At 43.5% G+C, this 18,786-nt stretch overlaps 1 protein-coding gene across 1 annotated transcript in view; it reads left to right on the top strand.

Moving 5' to 3' along the window:
* The window catches only part of CREB3L4 (cAMP responsive element binding protein 3 like 4), a 47,511-nt gene that overhangs the window by 8,108 nt on the left and 20,617 nt on the right, over positions 1-18,786 (top strand). The window contains exons 3-5 of the mRNA XM_086947539.1: positions 2,101-2,368; positions 10,224-10,363; positions 11,077-11,163. Of these exons, the coding sequence (XP_086803665.1) occupies positions 2,101-2,368; positions 10,224-10,363; positions 11,077-11,163 (495 nt within the window). The remainder of the gene's footprint in view (positions 1-2,100; positions 2,369-10,223; positions 10,364-11,076; positions 11,164-18,786) is intronic.

Here is an 18,786-nt window from a genome sequence, read left to right as displayed (position 1 = left end):
CCCCTTCCATACCATTGTTTGGCCTTATTGTCACTCTCATTTCTTGCTTCAGATTTGCTAGATCATGTGGGCTTTCCTTCTTTTTTATGTGTTTGTTCCTCCTCTGGAGCGTGAACACATTACATGTGACATTCCATTGCTCACTTTTGAAACACAACTTTTTTTCTTTTAAGTACTCCACAAGGGTGCATGTGTTTTCCAGCTGTCTTCATTGTACTTTTATCCCCCTTTGCCGCCCTCCAGGTACCTCTCTCTTGCCCTCGTGCTTCTCTTCCAGTCTCGGCCTAGGTTGCTTTCTCACCGGTGTGCTTCTCTGAGCCACCTCCAAATTGCTCTTCCACCCACTTGCTCCGCACACCCATGTCTGCTGAGTTGCTTCTGCCCACTCACGCCCTTCGTGTTGCTTCCACCCAGGGATGCCCTCCGTTTTACTTCTTTCTCGCCCCCCACGACCCGTGTTGCGTCTGCCCCAGCCTTACTTCGAAGTGCTTCACCCCATTAACCCTCCTGTCACGTTTGTCCCCCGAGGCTGCTTCCCCCATGTCGCTTGCCCCCCCACTACAAATACAACGCTTTAGTCCGTTTTTGTTTTTTTACCGACCCAACTGGGATGATTCATTAAAATGAAAAAAAACTGCATCATTTTGTGGGCACATACATGTATTGCATTTTTTTGTTTTATTCTTTAGCCATGCTGTACAGCATCTGCTATGCTGTGCTGCATGACTAAATACAAGTGACAAGTCAATAGGTCCAAAAGGCGAGGTCTATTGGCTTTGCCAATGCTTGTTCTCTAAGGGTGCTCATGCAGTCTGAGGGATCAGGTAATCTGCAAAGAAGGCTTTAATGAGAACCCCCGAACTCGAGCATTTGTGCATTTTCTTGCAACTGAATATGTGGCATTCCTAGTTCTAACCTTAACCAACTTTCCCTCAGTCGTGTCCAGTGCTAGTAAGGACTCCAAGTGGTCCTTGAGGGTCGTATGAGTCAAAAGGCTGGGGATGTCCACTGCTGGACAGGCTGGCGGCTCGAATAGTGGGGTGAGCGGCGGATACTTGCAGCTGGACAGACTGGGGGCAAGTAATGTTCTGGGTGAACACCCGGTAAGGCAAACTCTGCAACTCCTGGAGGCGGAGGGTAAGGAAGTAAAGAAAGCGGAGGAGCCTGTCTGGCTGCTTGGCAGGTGTCGACAAAAGAGAAAAGATCAGTTAAGCCCAGAGGGCAGCCTGGCCTACAAGGAAGACTTGCTAATCTCTTACCAGGCAGGTGTAGCAACCAGTGGTGCAACAGGTTTAACGCCACCAGGGCCTGATAATTGCTGTATTTTACTATGCATGCTGCAGTTAGGGACACTTATTTTCCTTTCTTTCACTTGGGCCCATGGCACCATGTCTATGCCACCGGACGCTTCTGAGAGGCTGGCCAGGCAAGAGCAGAGCCAGCTGCCTGACTCTCTTAACTCTGCCTCACCTACATTTGAGACAACAGCCTCTTGGGAATTTTCACATTTTTTCAAGATCCCTCGTATAGAATTTTGCCCAATAGAAAGAGCTTGTTCTCTCTATATTAGCTAAAAGAGATTTCCCTTAGCTTATGTGAAAGATGTTCTTTCATAAGTCTCAACTAGTGGTGCTCAGTGTAGAGTGGTACTTGTTAAGCAAAATTATTATTGCACGAGGGTTTTGCATTTTGATGTATTATTGTTACTTCTATGATGAGATTGCCCAAAGTAATGTTTTTTTAACATTTGAACTGGCTTTGAAACAACACAAAAAGATGAACACTTTATTTAAATTGTCTTCAAAACAAAAAGAGTTGTTACTGCCATTATTGCAGGATCCCTCTGTTAAATAATGCACATAAACACCTTGAAAAATGCCGACATCCACCGACTTGCACAGACTCTATCACAGAAGTCCACACCCCTACTTCCCTCCCACAATGATAGCTACTATTAATAAATTGTATGTTGGTGGCCATGGGGTATGCATAGTAGTAAAGGGATCACTGCTGTGTTGCCATGCCTTGCTTAACCCCCCCTTTTGCTTGCTTCTACTGACTGTGCCATGTGTCCCCCAATCTTTGTGCCCCGTTTTTTAGGCCTTGAAAGACCGCGACGATCCAGACGACTTTCTGCAGCTGATGATCAACCCAAACGATGTGTACAGCTCAGGCACCCCTATGCAATCGCCAGAGAGCGACAGCGGCATCTCTGACGACCACCCACCGGATAGCCCTCAGCACAGTGAGACGAGCCAGTCGGAGCAAGCGCTGGCAGCGCCGTACGAGGTTGTATTTGACATTGGCTCCCTAGGTACCATCAAGAGCGAGCCGGTCCACGGCGATGGCATCATCTCCATACAGCTAGGTCAGTGCACCTGTTTAGAAATGTAGCCGTGTTGGGATTATTGATAGAACCTTCTCGAAAGGCTTGAGATAAACCTCTTGGCTTCACCCAGGAAGCACTGACCTGCTAAGCAATTTTTAGGGATTACCAATAATTTTGTGGTCCTCTCTTCCACTGCCTTCAACAAGATCAGTGCTCCTATAAGTTAAAGAATAGGGAAGGCAGCCTTAGGGCTATCTTGCTAATGTTGTTCCGCGAGGTCAGGTCCCCACTGAGATGCATCTCTTACATGTCCATGAAGATCAAACCGCAGCTCCATCTCACAAATCCATAGGGAGTGGTCATGACATCTGGGATTATATCCTTTACCACATCCAGTGGATCATAAATGCTAAAAATTAGATTTTTTAAAAATATGGATGAATAGAGATGGTGCAGTTTGCGTCTCTTCCCTGCCTGCATAGTGATGGCTCGCAGCCCTCAGACCGAGCGAGTTCATTGCAAATACAAGTGAACTGGCTGTGGAGACCCACAACAAGCCTTCCGCAGCAGGTACGGCCTAAGCAACGCATCACGTTAGATTTACAGCCAATCCCAAAAACAAGAATGTACAATATTGACTTTTCTTAGAACATGGAGTCTGTGGTAAGGTGTTCGGCAGGAGTCTGCGAGAAGGCTCAGGGGAAGGGCTGGAAGTGTGCCCACAGTTGCACCACCAAGTTACCTTTAGATCACCTCTATGCAGGGTGACGGGGATTATGCAAGACTCCAGACTTTTGCTCAACATTATGGAATTGCCACACAGTGTGTCGTGTCTTCTTGAGTAACTAACAAGCAGTTCTAACAAAAGAAATTGATGCTCTAACACATCAAACTGAGCCGCTGCCTATGGAATGCAGTAGAGCTTGTGACACCTTTCATCTGCTGATGGCTATTGGGCGGGGTTTAAATTGTGTTAACTGCAAAGGGCGGGCTTAGGCGAGGCTCTTTTGTGGAATAAAGGCACTACCAACACTGACCCATTTAAATGTAATTCAAACTGGTGGAAAAACGGGTTTTAATCTGACATGATACTGGATTTCAATTTCTAGCCGTGCACATTTTTCCTTCGATCAATGTTGTTAGAGCAGCAGTAATTTAGAAGAATCCTAATCAAATTACATTTATTTTTAATATCTGGTGTGTGGTTCTACCGTGTATTTTGCTGAATCAGTTCAATATAAATGTGTAAAATATATTCTGTTCTGTGGATCTGCCTATTATTGTAAACATGTCCAGGGCCGGACTGGGAACCACAAACTCAGCTCCGAAGAAAAGTTTTAAAGTTTTCCTGGGATGTGCAGAATAAAAGAGGTACACAATTAATAGGGTTATGTACCAGGCGAGTGGAAATCTATATATGTTTAATGCCAACTGATTTACTTCTGGAAGTAGAACGGATACTATTAATAAATGGTGTTCCTCTGCGGTTACGCTAGACAAGATCATTAAATATTGCATAATCATTTAAAATTGCATCCACTGAAGCACTATTGGAAGGTTCACTCCCACACTGCGCCAGAAGTATTTTTTCTTTTATAATTATTTTACCACTTTTAGTTGCACCCATCCATGACGCCCCGACTGTCCAGTAGTCGTGCCTTTTTTTCAAAATCTAGCTGAAGGCTCAGTGTGTGTCTTTCAGGATATTTTAGCAATGCGGGTGAACCGTGCAATTCTGTTGCCTGTGCTTCGCATGTGGTTAGTGCTGCCTGGGTTGGTTTTATCATGCATGCTGTGGCAAGAATCAGAGACTTTTTAAGGCACGGGCAAAGTGGACAATTGTCCAGGGCCCCCACCTTTCAAGGGGCCCCTTGGAAAGAAAACTTTATCTCACCTCTGCTTATTTCCATAGCTCAACTTCTCTTTTCTCTGCCTACTTTTCTCTACCCCTGAGCCTGTTTCTCTTTGCCTAGTGGAATCTTATTGATTTCTGGGGGCCCTGGAAAGACATATTTTAACTGTTTTTGTGGGAAGCCTGTTTTTGTTAGTTTGACATCATGTGGGATTCAATTAATAGAAAATAAGTAACAAAATTGAAAGCTGTTGCGTACAGCGGGCCCCAAAAATATGTCTTGCCAAGGGCCCTGAAAACACCGGCAAGAATGAACCTCACTCCAGGGTTGCAACACGTTTGCTTAAGTGTCAGCATTAGTCTCTTTGGTTTGATACACATAATATATGTAATAGTTGCATTGAGCCAAAAATGGCTTCTGTCTGGGGTGGTTGTACGTCGGAACTACGCAGGCATTTGCCACACCTGCCTGAATTACGTGGTTCAAACCACACATATGTCTTTACAACACATTTCTTACCTGCACAAGTCGTTATAAGAGCTCGCTGTAGGGAAAGCGCTAGAGTCGGAATAGTAGAATCTACCATTCCAACTCCAGTCTGTGCAACAGTAGGGAAAGTGTTGGACTTAAAGTCCAAAATCAGTCCAACAACGCTTTCCTTTAGGTGAATCATTGTAACGACTTGCATGGTAAAGGAACGCGTTGTAAAGACACATTCGTGGTTTGGACCTGATTGTTTAGGCACAGCGTGGTTCGAGCCGCATTGAAAATGCTGTTTTCTCGTCTGAGGTTTGTGTTTTATCATCGCAGTTCGTACCTTCCTATGCCAACAGCCAGCCTGGCTTAAGTTGTCCTGCATCTTTTCTTGTTTAAGCCTGTTGCACCAATGGCTGGAATAGTTTCCATATTTGTTTTGTGTCTGGGTTGACAAATCACAATCACCTCAGTTTTCTGCAAACAGAAATCTTTAGAACTTCCTACAAATGGCAAAAGTGTTCCCATCCAACATTTCTACACTTCAGTGAGCCCACCCTCACCCTCTACTTGTTTGGGTGAACTAATTGAAAAAGCCAGGATCAGGCCAAAACATTTGAACGCCTATTTCTATGTTATTAGGGTAGGTAAAATGTTACGGCGTCAGCAGAGAAAATACATCAAAGACCACTCACGTTCTCTAGCTACGTCTCACATTTGTGGCCTAGCAAAGTACTGCTTGATGCACCATAACGAAAAAGTTGAGAACTCAAATGAACAATGTAACGATCCTGAAAAGGCCGTGACATTGATGGACAGGCTAATCAAGCAATGAAGAACATGAAAATCACCCTCAAACCAATGGTTGGAGGGACTGACCCAAAGATCACCACCTACTTTTCTCAATAATTGATTAAATGGGCTGTTCCAGACAGCTAAAGCTGTCTGTAGCCAGACCTGAAAATGGGATGGTCACAGGCTAATGGTATCCTCTCAGGTCTGTACTCTTTTGAATGAATTCCCTTTACCTGCTTTGCATTGCAATACAGTAGTGACAAAGAGTAGAGCCTAGGTTGTCGTTGGGTCTTGTTCGTGAGTGAGATGTTCCCTAGAGTGTTCTGGTAACCCACCTTCCACGCGACCATCAACATTGCTGATACTCTTGAGCATAAGAGTGGGCATCCAAGGGTATAGCGCCTCACCCCTTCTCTTTCGTGTCTGATCTCCATTTTGTGTTGCAAGTTGTCGATATTGCCTGTGTCAAAATAAAGACCACTATATGGAGCATTAGTTCTGGGTGGCATCTTACCCAGTTTAAAGGCATTGTGAGTTTTTGGCTGAAGTATTAGGGGAAAACATGCAGATTAAGGAAAAATTACTCAAATTTGGCATGTTTTCTCTGATTCGGGGCAGTTTCCACACATATTTCCTCTTGCTTTTACTACTTTCCACTATATTAATTCACCACTGATACTTCATGGGTTCCAGAGTAGAGTGCTTCTAACTGAAAAAGCGCTTTCACACACCATCAGGGGTCCCAAGCGCTATATAAATGCAAACCCTTTTTCCCTCTTTTATCCCTCCACTATCGTTCTCATTCCAAATAACTGACTAACCTATCCACCACTCAAATTACTTTCATATTTCACTATACCAATTCACCACTAATCCTTTATGGGTTCTGAAATAGCGTGCTGCTCACCGAAAAAAGCGCTTTGACGCCTCGTCTGGGCTAGTAAGTGCTATATAAATGCAATTACAATACAATACAATACGAGGAAACCTATTTAGTTTTATCAGGTGCGTTTAATCACATGGTAAACAGGGGTAGCTGAGCAGAGCAGGATAAGGTATACCACTGCATCTGACTGCTAATGGGTCATGGTCTGGAGAAGGAAGAAGCCAGACCGCATGGAGTAAAACCAGTTTAGGGAAAGATGTGTCCTATCAGCATACACAGTGAGTAAGTGTTATGGTGACTTTTCCAAAGTGCAGAGAAGCATTTCAGCATACAGTGTTGGAATGGCAGAGCTCCCGGTAATCTGAACCCACTAAGCATCCTACGGTAGAAAGTACAGTTTTCTACAACATTTCATGGAAATGGAAGAGCCACCATCAGTTCTGCTCTGCAGGGATCCCAGTAAATCTTAGATATGTCCCCTACCAACACATGGGCATACTCTGTGCTTCCTTAGATCATGTACCCCACACATTGAGGGACACTGGCAGGCATTGCCCGGTAAGTCTTTGTTAAATGGCTACCCTCTTTTTCCCTTTTAGAAATAGAATGCTATAGACTTAGAATCCCGGCTCCACCTCTGTAGTTTGTGTGCTCTTGGGCAAATCCCATGATCTTCTCCCTTCAAACAATGGACGGAGATTAGAAACGTACAAAATGATGTTGAGTTCAGACATCTCAGACGAGATAGAAAGGTGAGAGAAAACCTAGTCATCTGACCTTTACCAGAAATTATTGTAATGCAAAGGTCAACACAAGCTCACCAAAATATCAAATTAGGGGCCTCTTCTCACAAAATATATAAATATTTCTGGCCAGAGAAAAAAGAAAATGTGTGTGTTAAGAATGACAAACTTTTTTCCTATCACAGCAGCCAATGAAAACAATCTGTATTATGTAAATAGATTGAAATAGGGGGTACCGGCTAAATCTGAAAATTTAAAATAATGTACCACCTCACCCGCTCGAACACAACGCAGAATGTAAACATGACTGTGCCAGTGGTATTAAGAGATGCCAAGAATATGGTGCTTTCAAGTAGCCAGTACTTCCTTGTTCTGTTGATAGCTGCCTCAATCAATGTATGTTCCAGTAAAATCTTCTCATCTGGATTTAAGCCTGTAAGGATGTCGTAAAGCATACATCGTAGAATCGGTGGCGTCGGTATTGCTTTGCGGTAGTCTTTCGTAAACATCATCTCCATTTCCTACTAAATCCGACGTTAAGAGCTCCACTTTCCTTGAATTCGTTTCAGTTGTTGTCAATAGCCAATACATTTACCCTATTATGGGCTAGACTTGGACTTTGTGTTTACGATGCTCACTCTGTTCATGTTTAGTTGTTGCAGTCTTATTCCATACTTATCTTTCCTTTGAGTGAGCTTCAAATTCATCCTCTGCAACTAGAGGGAGGGGCACCTTTGTAAGTCTCCCCTACAGACAGCTTTAGCCATCAAAGACCTTTTGTGGACAGTACCAATAATTATTCTGTATTTTCACTCAGTCATTGGTTACCATTTTTTGTCTTTCTTGACGACATAATTTGACATTCTGCTCATAACATGAAATATCATTGTAACAAAATTACAAAAGGAAGAAAATCCATATATAAAGAAGAAAACTAAGTTACTTCTTTATATGTAGCATAATAAAAAGACTTACTAGAATTACAAAAACACTGGCAACATAGTATGATTGAAAAATAATTTAATATAATTTAAATTAAATTAAAGAAAAATATTGTTAAGAATGGAAAACGTAGTAAATATAATGATGTTGATTTGAATCTCGGGCCCTTCCTTAACACGTTTATATTTTATCTACTGAATTTAATACTATCACTATTTTGACTGATGCATTAATGTTTAATGTAAATTAAATGATAATAACATGGATATTGATGCATAAGTTACTTCCACACCCTGAAGATGCTGAAGATCTTCAAATGGCTCCCAAGCAACACTAGAAAAACTGTCACTCATGTTCTAGTCGCCAGCAAGTTGGACTGTTAGAACACCCTCTACGCTGAGATCACCACGCAACTCACCAGAAGAGTACAGACCATCCAGAACTCAACAGCAGGACTCCTCCTCAAACTCCCGCATAGAACTCACATCACACCAGCCGCGGCCTGTGCAGGTAAGAGCGGTGGGCGATGGGGGGCGGATTTCGACAGACGAGGACAAGGGAGAATGTAATTATTTATTTAGTTTTCCCTTGTGGTCGTCTATTGAGTCCCCCCCCCCCACCCCCAATCCGGCCCGCCGCTCTTACCTGCACAGGCCGTGGCTGCATCACACCACACTTCAGGGACTACACTGGCTCCAGGATAAACAAACGTGCTCAATTCAAACTCATTACACACACGTTCAAGGCACTACACTACTCAGGCCGCTCCTACCGGAACAGTCCCATCTCCCTCCACCAACCACGCAGGCAGCCCTGCAAGACTCCTACCCACACGCATCCCATGCATATACACAACCAGCTCAGGGGGACGGGCTTTCTCTTACATCGCTGTTAAAGCGTGGAACGACCTGTCACTCCATTTTAGAGCCTCTGCCTTTCTTCTTGAATTCTGCAAGAAGCTGATGCCCTGGCTTTTCAATGAACTAACTTACCGTAGGCAGGGCTAGGCGCACAGACACACACACAGCTGCTCACCAAAAGCATACCCTCATGGGTGATAGTGCTCTTTATAAATAAACATATCAGAACATATCATTTTTTTACCAAAATCTTTTTTTAATACATTTATTCCTTCTGTTATAAAATTAAGTGACATACAGAGTGACACCTTAGTCGGATAGTCCTACTTTTGTTTCCACATTTTTGGCCCAAAGACACACAGATCGCATACAGTGTGGTACGTAACTGGGGTGATTTTGGCAGTGGAATCGTGAAAGATAAAGGCAGCAGTAGGATTGCTTTGCCGAGCACTTCGGAAATGCTAACATGGAACTGGGTAGGAACAGAAAAGGGGATTAAAAGTGGGTAAAAATATAAGAAGAATAAACAGAAAAACAAGAGGGGGTAAAGAAAGAAACCACCCCTTTGAGAAAAAAAGACCCAGCATTGGGGATGGAAACCACCCAAAACAAATTGGCATGAAAGTCATTTTACAGTTTGTGTCGCTGCCTAGCAAAAACCTTTCTAACTGAAGAATATGTCTGTATTGGTTGGTGAAAAAAAAAACCATCAGAACCAGTTTCTTCAGGTAGGTTTTTCTCTGAATACACATACACTCTTTGAGATTGCTTCATGGCGTCACTTACCGCGTTACAAGCAGCCCGCATACCGTAAGTTCAGAATCTTTTCCATTGGACTTTCAGACCGTAAACAATGGTTTTTACATGGTTTGAGATGCCATAACACTTTTGACTGAACGAGTACCTGTGTTGGAATGAATCACCAATTTAATTTTGATTGTCAAGGGTCCCTGCAGGCTTACATTTTGTCAATCATAAATATGAGACACCGAGCAGTGCACACCGTAAATGCTTTGGAAGTGTAGAGAAGTCAAACGTACTCTTTCTTGCATCCAATACTGAAGGTCTATATTAATTGGATGAACTTCCAGACTTCTTGATTTCCAGTATGTTTTGCAATTAATAAAGTGATATTTATTTATTTGGATCGATAAATTAATCAAATCCATGTACAGATGTGAAAGCGAAGACAACAGTCTTGCAACAAAACATTATAATTTCTAGTGACTTCACTAGTGAGAAAAGAGTAGGCTTCCCCAGCACCCCAGGACTAAAATTAAAGCATGACGAGTCGACTGTATCAGTGTTACTGGTGCCTCACGTGTCTCTCTTGAATTACAGATGATTGGAACACCCCCATTATGGTCCCAGACTCGCGCATGGTCCATCAGTTGCCAGCTCTCCCCGCCACCTCTGTGCCGAAGCCACTCCAGTTGCCGTTGATAATGACAGCTGCTGAGCTTCAGGCTATGGAAGCTCTGGTAGGTGCTTGTTGACCCTTCCTCTTCTGATTTGTGCTTGAAATCCTCAGTTTCAAAAGCATTTACATATGAAACCGCATTTGCCCAACATAGTATCTGGTTAGTACATTATTGAGAAACTGCAATTAGAACATTGGGGTGTTAAGCGTTCCATTGAAGACCATGGAGTGCTCCGGGCTTCTAATGGCCGGTAGAAGCCTGGAGCAGGAGCAGCAACATTCTAATGTGCTATTACTGTGAACAAAGGCCTCACGGAACCATAGGGGACTTCCAACCCCTTCTGGCTCTGTGCGGCCTTTGTTTTGCAAATTAGAACATTCTGCCCTCTAAGGGCGGAAAGTTCTAATAGCCTTAGAGTCCTCCGTAGTGGGCTCTACCGGCCATTAAAGGCCTGCTCCCTTGTTAAAGACCCGAGCCGAATGCTGGTGTGGGCCTTTAATGACAGTTAGAGCCCGCTACGGCGGGCCCTAAGGCTATGTTGGTATATAAATTAAAAATTCAGGTGTAGGTGGTATATGGGAATGTAACAAGACAATCCAGTAAAACCAATTTAGGAATATCATGCAGGGCTTCACTATCAGTTCAGCTCATTATTCGAGACCTCGTATACCCTGACAAAGGCAGGCTCTTTGAAAGCAGCCCAGGGGGGTTTTACTGGGAAGAGGCTGTTCAGTGCTGAATAATGCTTTGTTTTCTCTTTTGGTTATGGACAGTATCCAGAGCTCATGCTGACAGATGAGGAGAAGAGATTGCTATCTCAAGAAGGAGTTGCATTACCCAACAATTTACCCCTTACCAAGGTATGGACAGAAAATGTATAAAGCTGTAAGAGGGAGGAGTTGGATGAGCAACAGTGTTATCAAAGTGACAGGGGATGCATACCAATTGAGGGGGTGGAGGCAGAGGCACTGGAACAGGGACAATCAGGGGATGGAGAAGGCGCAGCAGGAGTTCAGACGCCCTTCTGAGAGAACAAACACACATTATGTTACGTTATATTATTAAGGGTGCTAGTTTGATTACAATCAACAGGCCTCTTGTTTGTATTTTTATGATCAGCAAAGAAAGTAGTGGAGGTCTTTTTAGGGTGTTGGCAAGACCCATGGTTTAAACTAAACATACAGACAGTAAACCCATTCAGTGAGATGCTCAAGCAGAACTATATCGCTGTTAACATTTTTTAGCACAAAGCTTGTGCGCGTGATCCCTGAGACTGTTTATTATGGAAGAAACTTTTTTTTTCTTTTTGGTTTTAAAGAAATTGTTAAATTAGCTCTTTGTTTTTGTTTTTTTCTTACTTAGAAGTAGCTAGGTAGAGCCTAAAAAAAGTTTAAAATCATCACTGTGCGGTTATAATAATTTTTTTCAACACAACTGCTGCAAAACATAATAAAAACAAATAAAGTGGGCTGGCTTTAACCGAGGGAACATTGATCAGTCTCTTAAAGATAGCCCAGACCTCCTTGAAACGACTATTTACTATATTGTCACGTACTACCAAGTTAGTTTTAAAAAATGTGGAGTAAAAATCTGTAAATCTTGACTGTTTCATACATTTTTCACTTTAAAAATCAGTTTTGGGTTTTTTTTTCAAATCAATATTTCTTCTTGCTGTTTTGACATATCAAGCAATATCTCCAGGTGTGAGACAGGACCTTAAAATTACCCACAGTGTGCCATCTGGGTACCAGTCAGAGCAATGATTTCAAAAGGGAAGCATTGCACATGTCATGACTCCGTAGCGGCTGATACAGAAGGGGGTTGGCGGGGGGAGTTAAAAAGTAAAAATACACTTACCTCTCCATGGCCGCTGTCTTCCTCTGTTGTCTGTCCTTGCTTCTCTTCCAGGAAGCAAACAGGCCCCCCATAGTTAATCACGATGCTGCTGTCACCATTATAGCTGCAATGCCAGAAACCGGTCCCCGGGAGCTTGTTTCCTTCCCAGTGTAAGAATTGGCTTTTGTAGTTTGGTTTGCCCTGTTCCCATCATGCACTGGGACAGGAACAGACTAATTTGCATACAGCCAGGTTCTGAAACTGGGATGGTGCAGTGAGCTAAAAAACGGTGTTGGATCTAGCCCTGATCTCTTGACTGGGTGAGAGTTTTCTGCTTAATTCAGAGACTCTGTCCCTCACCACCCCTTGTTGTAAATATTTTTGTCCACCCTAAGCGTGGAAGGGTATACTCAGATGTGAGTCCCTTGCTCATTGCACCATCAGGATTCAAGCAAACCGGGCCGAAGACGGCTGCAATGCCAGAAACCGGTCCCCGGGAGCTTGTTTCCTTCCCAGTGTAAGAATTGGCTTTTGTAGTTTGGTTTGCCCTGTTCCCATCATGCACTGGGACAGGAACAGACTAATTTGCATACAGCCAGGTTCTGAAACTGGGATGGTGCAGTGAGCTAAAAAACGGTGTTGGATCTAGCCCTGATCTCTTGACTGGGTGAGAGTTTTCTGCTTAATTCAGAGACTCTGTCCCTCACCACCCCTTGTTGTAAATATTTTGTCCACCCTAAGCGTGGAAGGGTATACTCAGATGTGAGTCCCTTGCTCATTGCACCATCAGGATTCAAGCAAACCGGGCCGAAGACGGCTGCAATGCCAGAAACCGGTCCCCGGGAGCTTGTTTCCTTCCCAGTGTAAGAATTGGCTTTTGTAGTTTGGTTTGCCCTGTTCCCATCATGCACTGGGACAGGAACAGACTAATTTGCATACAGCCAGGTTCTGAAACTGGGATGGTGCAGTGAGCTAAAAAACGGTGTTGGATCTAGCCCTGATCTCTTGACTGGGTGAGAGTTTTCTGCTTAATTCAGAGACTCTGTCCCTCACCACCCCTTGTTGTAAATATTTTTGTCCACCCTAAGCGTGGAAGGGTATACTCAGATGTGAGTCCCTTGCTCATTGCACCATCAGGATTCAAGCAAACCGGGCCGAAGACGGCTGCAATGCCAGAAACCGGTCCCCGGGAGCTTGTTTCCTTCCCAGTGTAAGAATTGGCTATTGTAGTTTGGTTTGCCCTGTTCCCATCATGCACTGGGACAGGAACAGACTAATTTGCATACAGCCAGGTTCTGAAACTGGGATGGTGCAGTGAGCTAAAAAACGGTGTTGGATCTAGCCCTGATCTCTTGACTGGGTGAGAGTTTTCTGCTTAATTCAGAGACTCTGTCCCTCACCACCCCTTGTTGTAAATATTTTTGTCCACCCTAAGCGTGGAAGGGTATACTCAGATGTGAGTCCCTTGCTCATTGCACCATCAGGATTCAAGCAAACCGGGCCGAAGACGGCTGCAATGCCAGAAACCGGTCCCCGGGAGCTTGTTTCCTTCCCAGTGTAAGAATTGGCTTTTGTAGTTTGGTTTGCCCTGTTCCCATCATGCACTGGGACAGGAACAGACTAATTTGCATACAGCCAGGTTCTGAAACTGGGATGGTGCAGTGAGCTAAAAGACGGTGTTGGATCTAGCCCTGATCTCTTGACTGGGTGAGAGTTTTCTGCTTAATTCAGAGACTCTGTCCCTCACCACCCCTTGTTGTAAATATTTTTGTCCACCCTAAGCGTGGAAGGGTATACTCAGATGTGAGTCCCTTGCTCATTGCACCATCAGGATTCAAGCAAACCGGGCCGAAGACGGCTGCAATGCCAGAAACCGGTCCCCGGGAGCTTGTTTCCTTCCCAGTGTAAGAATTGGCTTTTGTAGTTTGGTTTGCCCTGTTCCCATCATGCACTGGGACAGGAACAGACTAATTTGCATACAGCCAGGTTCTGAAACTGGGATGGTGCAGTGAGCTAAAAAACGGTGTTGGATCTAGCCCTGATCTCTTGACTGGGTGAGAGTTTTCTGCTTAATTCAGAGACTCTGTCCCTCACCACCCCTTGTTGTAAATATGTCACCATTATAGCAGCATCGTGATTGGTATGAGCGCGTTAATTCGGCGTGCAGACAGAGATTGCGAGCCTGTGCATGATCTCCACCCAGGCTGTGCATTAAGCCCGGTGGAGAACATGCTTAGTGCACATGACTATTTGGTCGGCCCAAGGCGGCCGCCCAAACCGTCATGCACACTTCAGTGCCCCAACCACTCCATCCCCTGCTGGCTGTGACGACAGCCAAGCCCCGGCCCAAAGCAGGCTTCAGCACAGAAAAAGAAAATTATAATAACATCTTATTTCTCCTTTTTTTGCACTGCTGAAAAGCAGTGTGGGGACGCTCCTTCGCCATAGGGGAGCAGCCGCCGCTGTCATACCACCCAGAAGAGACGTTGTGGACCCTTAACAGGCCCACCCATGTCCTCCATTCCTTTTTGTATACATATCACAACCACAGAGAGGTATATAAGGACCAGTGACACGACCTTCTGTTTTTTGTCTTACAATATTTTATAGTTTTTTCAATTTGTTTGTTTTTGTCTTGCATAATGCCTAGAAATGGACTTCAGCAATGTTGAGATTCGAAGTGACATAGGTGTATGTTGTGCTTGGGTACAAATCACAACTCTTGCACCTGTGACTGCGCAGGAGCATGCACCCTAGACCCAATGGGAAAGCAAGGTCAGACATTTCCTGGTGATCCATGAAAGTGCCTAGTTAGTCACTCTCCAAATATAAATCAGGCCTAGAACCGCTCCTGCAATGCAGTGATGAAACTTGTTCACTGTAAAGAAGTGGACGAGGAAGAGTTTGTGCTGTAAGTAGTGTTCCTAGAGAACCTACCACTTGTGTTTGGGTTGGGCCATTGCTGGGGGGGGGGGGGGGGGGGGTTCAAGTAGGTTAAGGCACCAACCCTCTTCCTCTGAACCTGAACCCATTTTTAAAAGCTTTAGGTGAGCTTTGCCACTCCCTCTGTTGTTTCTGAGTTTTTTAGCCCAAAGCCTCTAATTTGCCATTATTTAAAGACAAAGCACCTTTCCAGCCCTACTCCTCAATTACTGCCATGCTGAATTTGCTGCTCAGACTCCAGCATGCTCTTGGAGCTTCAGAGCCAGCACTCTTTGTTTTCTTCTTCGGTGGTGCCAGTAGCTTTGCCTCAGGAGCAAGAGGATTTGCTCCCACCCAAGAATGAACCTACTGTTTATTAAATGAATGAATGAATATAATTTTTAAAAAAGCAACTTATGCCCATGGGTGTCTTGGCACTATAGAAAAGGAGGAGATGTCAGAAGTGAGTCAGGCCGATGACCAGGTGCCTTCTAATCCTGCGGGAAAAGCCACATCTTAAAGGCCTTTCTGAAAGTAAGTAAAGTGGGAGCAGCTTTTAATGTCAGTGGAAGGCTGTTTCAGAGCACAGCTGTGGCCCTGAAAAAGCTCTTCCCACCCCAGTTGGTCCTCCTAAATGAGGGGCCAGTCAGGTTCATGGCAGAGCCTAAGCAAAGCGTCCTCACTGGGACGTACCATTTGAGTTTCCAAGATTGACTTGTTTTACATTGAAGCGCCAATGTAGTCCTTCAGTGGCTTCCTGTAGTTCAGAGCCTCCATGCTTCGGGTTGAAGATATTAAAGTATAATGTTTCCTCCTTGATGTTCAGTGCAGCTTGGATGGGCCTGCAGAATTGTCTTATCTGTGTGCAGATTATGATCCCATGTAGTGATTTGTAGGCTAAAATAGCAGTTTCATTCTTTTTGTTGGTTGCAGCTGACGTGTCCAACTCATTTAACATGGGGTGTGGCCGACATTGACACTAATTTGAATTTTCTAGGACGAATGGCTCATCGGATTCCGTTTCTCACTGGGATTTTGCATATTTTGATTGGATGATTTATCCTCTTCCAATTCCAGGACTTGAACTTTAGAGACATTGTTTTTTGTTAATCCTTAGGTTTCACCCCTAAGGGCAAACGTGTAGGAAACCCAGAGGTTTGGTGAAGAGTGGCAAAGAGAAAATATTAAATAGAATCTTTCTCCTATTGTTGCTTCAATGGCTGTGGAAAGGTAGCATCTTTGAGGAGAAACTGGTTGATAAAACTTGCGGGTTTAACTTGGATATAAAAGACAGTCATCATGACTAAGTACAGAATGTGCTTTGAGGGCTATATGAAGGTTGAACAGGGTAGCAGGTGGGTAAGAGCTTTGACCAGTCAATTTAGTGTGAAACATTTCTTTTTGGAAAATGAGGGAAATAAAAAAGATCATATTTAAACCAGTAGATTGATTTTAGAGTTTTAGATAAAGCTGTATAACCTTGTTGATAACAAATGTGTGTGGTTGAGGACGGAGAATGTTGGGTTGGTGCTGGCTTCATTGTTGGCTGCTGTTGCAGGTGACCCAATCACGCCTGGATGTGGATCTTGTCCAGATGTTTACTTGAGACCATTAGAGTTGTTGAATAACAGTTTACCATTGTGGGTTATTTTATATTTACGTGTAAATGGATGTAATATACCTAAGCTTAGATTGAAGCTCTTAATAAAAACATCTGTAGAAATGTCTTTTTTCTTTACCAAGGCTTGTGTCGTAAACAGTTTTTGTGCTATATTTTCTTTATGGATGTCACTGTTTCAGGCGTCATCTTTACCAGAGTTTGCTGTCGGAAATACGCTACTGGACGCGTACCAGAATTTTTTTTTGTAAAGAAACATACAGTGAAATTGTGGCTTTCAAGCTCAATGGTTTTTAATGTCCATATATCCCCATTAATCGCTTTATTTAATTATACAATGATATTATTCGTCTGCTAGATTTGGGGTTAGAGGTGTATCAAGTTTTCAGCTTTGTCAATAATCATACGAAGCTTAGTATCCAATTGATGATCTAGTTATTTCTGGATGTTTTTAGGTGTTTGCACTTGTCCTCCTCAACATGCCATTCACTTCGGTTTCTAACTTCTATATAATTGCTTGATTGGAAATGTCTTTCCTTTTGTTACCATTTGCTATAATTTTTCGAAGGTGCACATTATCTTTGAAAGTCTGAAGTATTAGAACTGGATGCCGATAAAACTTTAACGCCCTTATTTCTACTAGGACAGGATCCAAGACCAGGTCTTTATGCAGCATCGTCAAAAGAGCATTCTTAAAACATTTCAATTTACTGTTTAGCTGAGGATTTAAGCCCTTCCTGACGTGGGATGATGCTTTCTTAAATTGAATGCCCACAGCCATGTTTATAATTTATTAATGGTAGGTAGGGAAAGGGACACACTCAAGGAGAACATCATACTGAACAGATTTCAACACATTTATTCAACAAACAAGCTTGAAAGTAAACTAATCAAACCGGCATGAGCAGAGGTCAAGCAGTCAGCAATGTACAAGAACATAACTGTCTCGCCCACCCTTTTTTTGAAGTAGCAGATCCATGTTGAATAAAATTTTCTGCGCGAGATGGCAGGGCAATGCTTGATGCTTTGGATGCACCATTCTGCTGAATCCTAGTTGGTCTACCTTGCACGGCACTAAGTATGCAAACAACTGGCCTTCTTCCTCATCTGCTCGATACATTGGATTTGAAAAATAATTTTACTTGGCCCCAAATTTCTCAGTTCAAAAAAATTCTAGGCCGTGGCTATCTTTTCCCAAAACATCATGTTGTCTTATCGGTGTCTGATTGATACCATTGCTCAAGCAATGTCCTTCCATATTAGAAATGTTCTTTTGCGCCTTGTAAGCATGTGGGACCACGCCTTTCTGAAGGAGCGTGGGTTGCTAACACTATGCATGGGCCTACATTTTTTCTCTTTAGAGTACCATCCTTCTAAGTTGTGATCTGTGAGCTTCAAAACTAGGCAGACGGGTGCAATTTTGTTTATAAAATGCATCCCCCATTCAGCTCCACAGCACCATACTATCTTTCTGTCTGGGACCAGCTCGGATGTGTTTTAAGGCAAGGGTTAAATATGAAAAAGTTGAGGTGCAATATTTTCCCTCAAACAATGGCGTAGCAGAGGGGGGATGTGGGGTGCACTGTTTTTGGGGGCAATGGAGGTGAGCAAGTCCTGTCTGTTGACTACCACAATCCCCCACCTCCCGAGAACAAGTGGTCCCTTGGCTGTCAGTAGGACACGTCGGCTGTCGGCTGCGACAGCCACGCTCTTACTTGCACCAGGTGGCAACCACGTTTAAACTCAATCCTGAATCACTACACATTGAGATTGTTGAAGGTAAACTAGCAAACTAGCTGCACCACTTTACTTCTATCCGCATGTGGCCTGCATCCCTAAAGATATGTTGTTAGGTGGTAAATATGTTGTCCGCAGAGTCAGTTCATGGGCTCTTACTTCAATGTTGGATATAATCTAGAAAAGAATTGTCCAGGAGACTGATAATGGATTTAAAAGAGACTTATTAGTTAGGTGCCATTAGTTTGAGTTATAAATCTCCGACAGAGCAAATATGTTATAAAAGGAAAGGAGAAATGTTTCCTTTGAGGGCTTGGGCAGTCGAGTGAAGGCCCTGATTGTGTTTTGTTTTTTTAAATTATTTGCTGAG

The sequence above is a fragment of the Lissotriton vulgaris genome, chromosome 12 (assembly GCF_964263255.1).
Source record: "Lissotriton vulgaris chromosome 12, aLisVul1.2, whole genome shotgun sequence".
NCBI lineage: Eukaryota > Metazoa > Chordata > Amphibia > Caudata > Salamandridae > Lissotriton > Lissotriton vulgaris.
The sequence above is the reverse complement of the archived record's forward strand: the minus strand, read 5'-3'. Positions and strand labels throughout refer to the sequence as shown.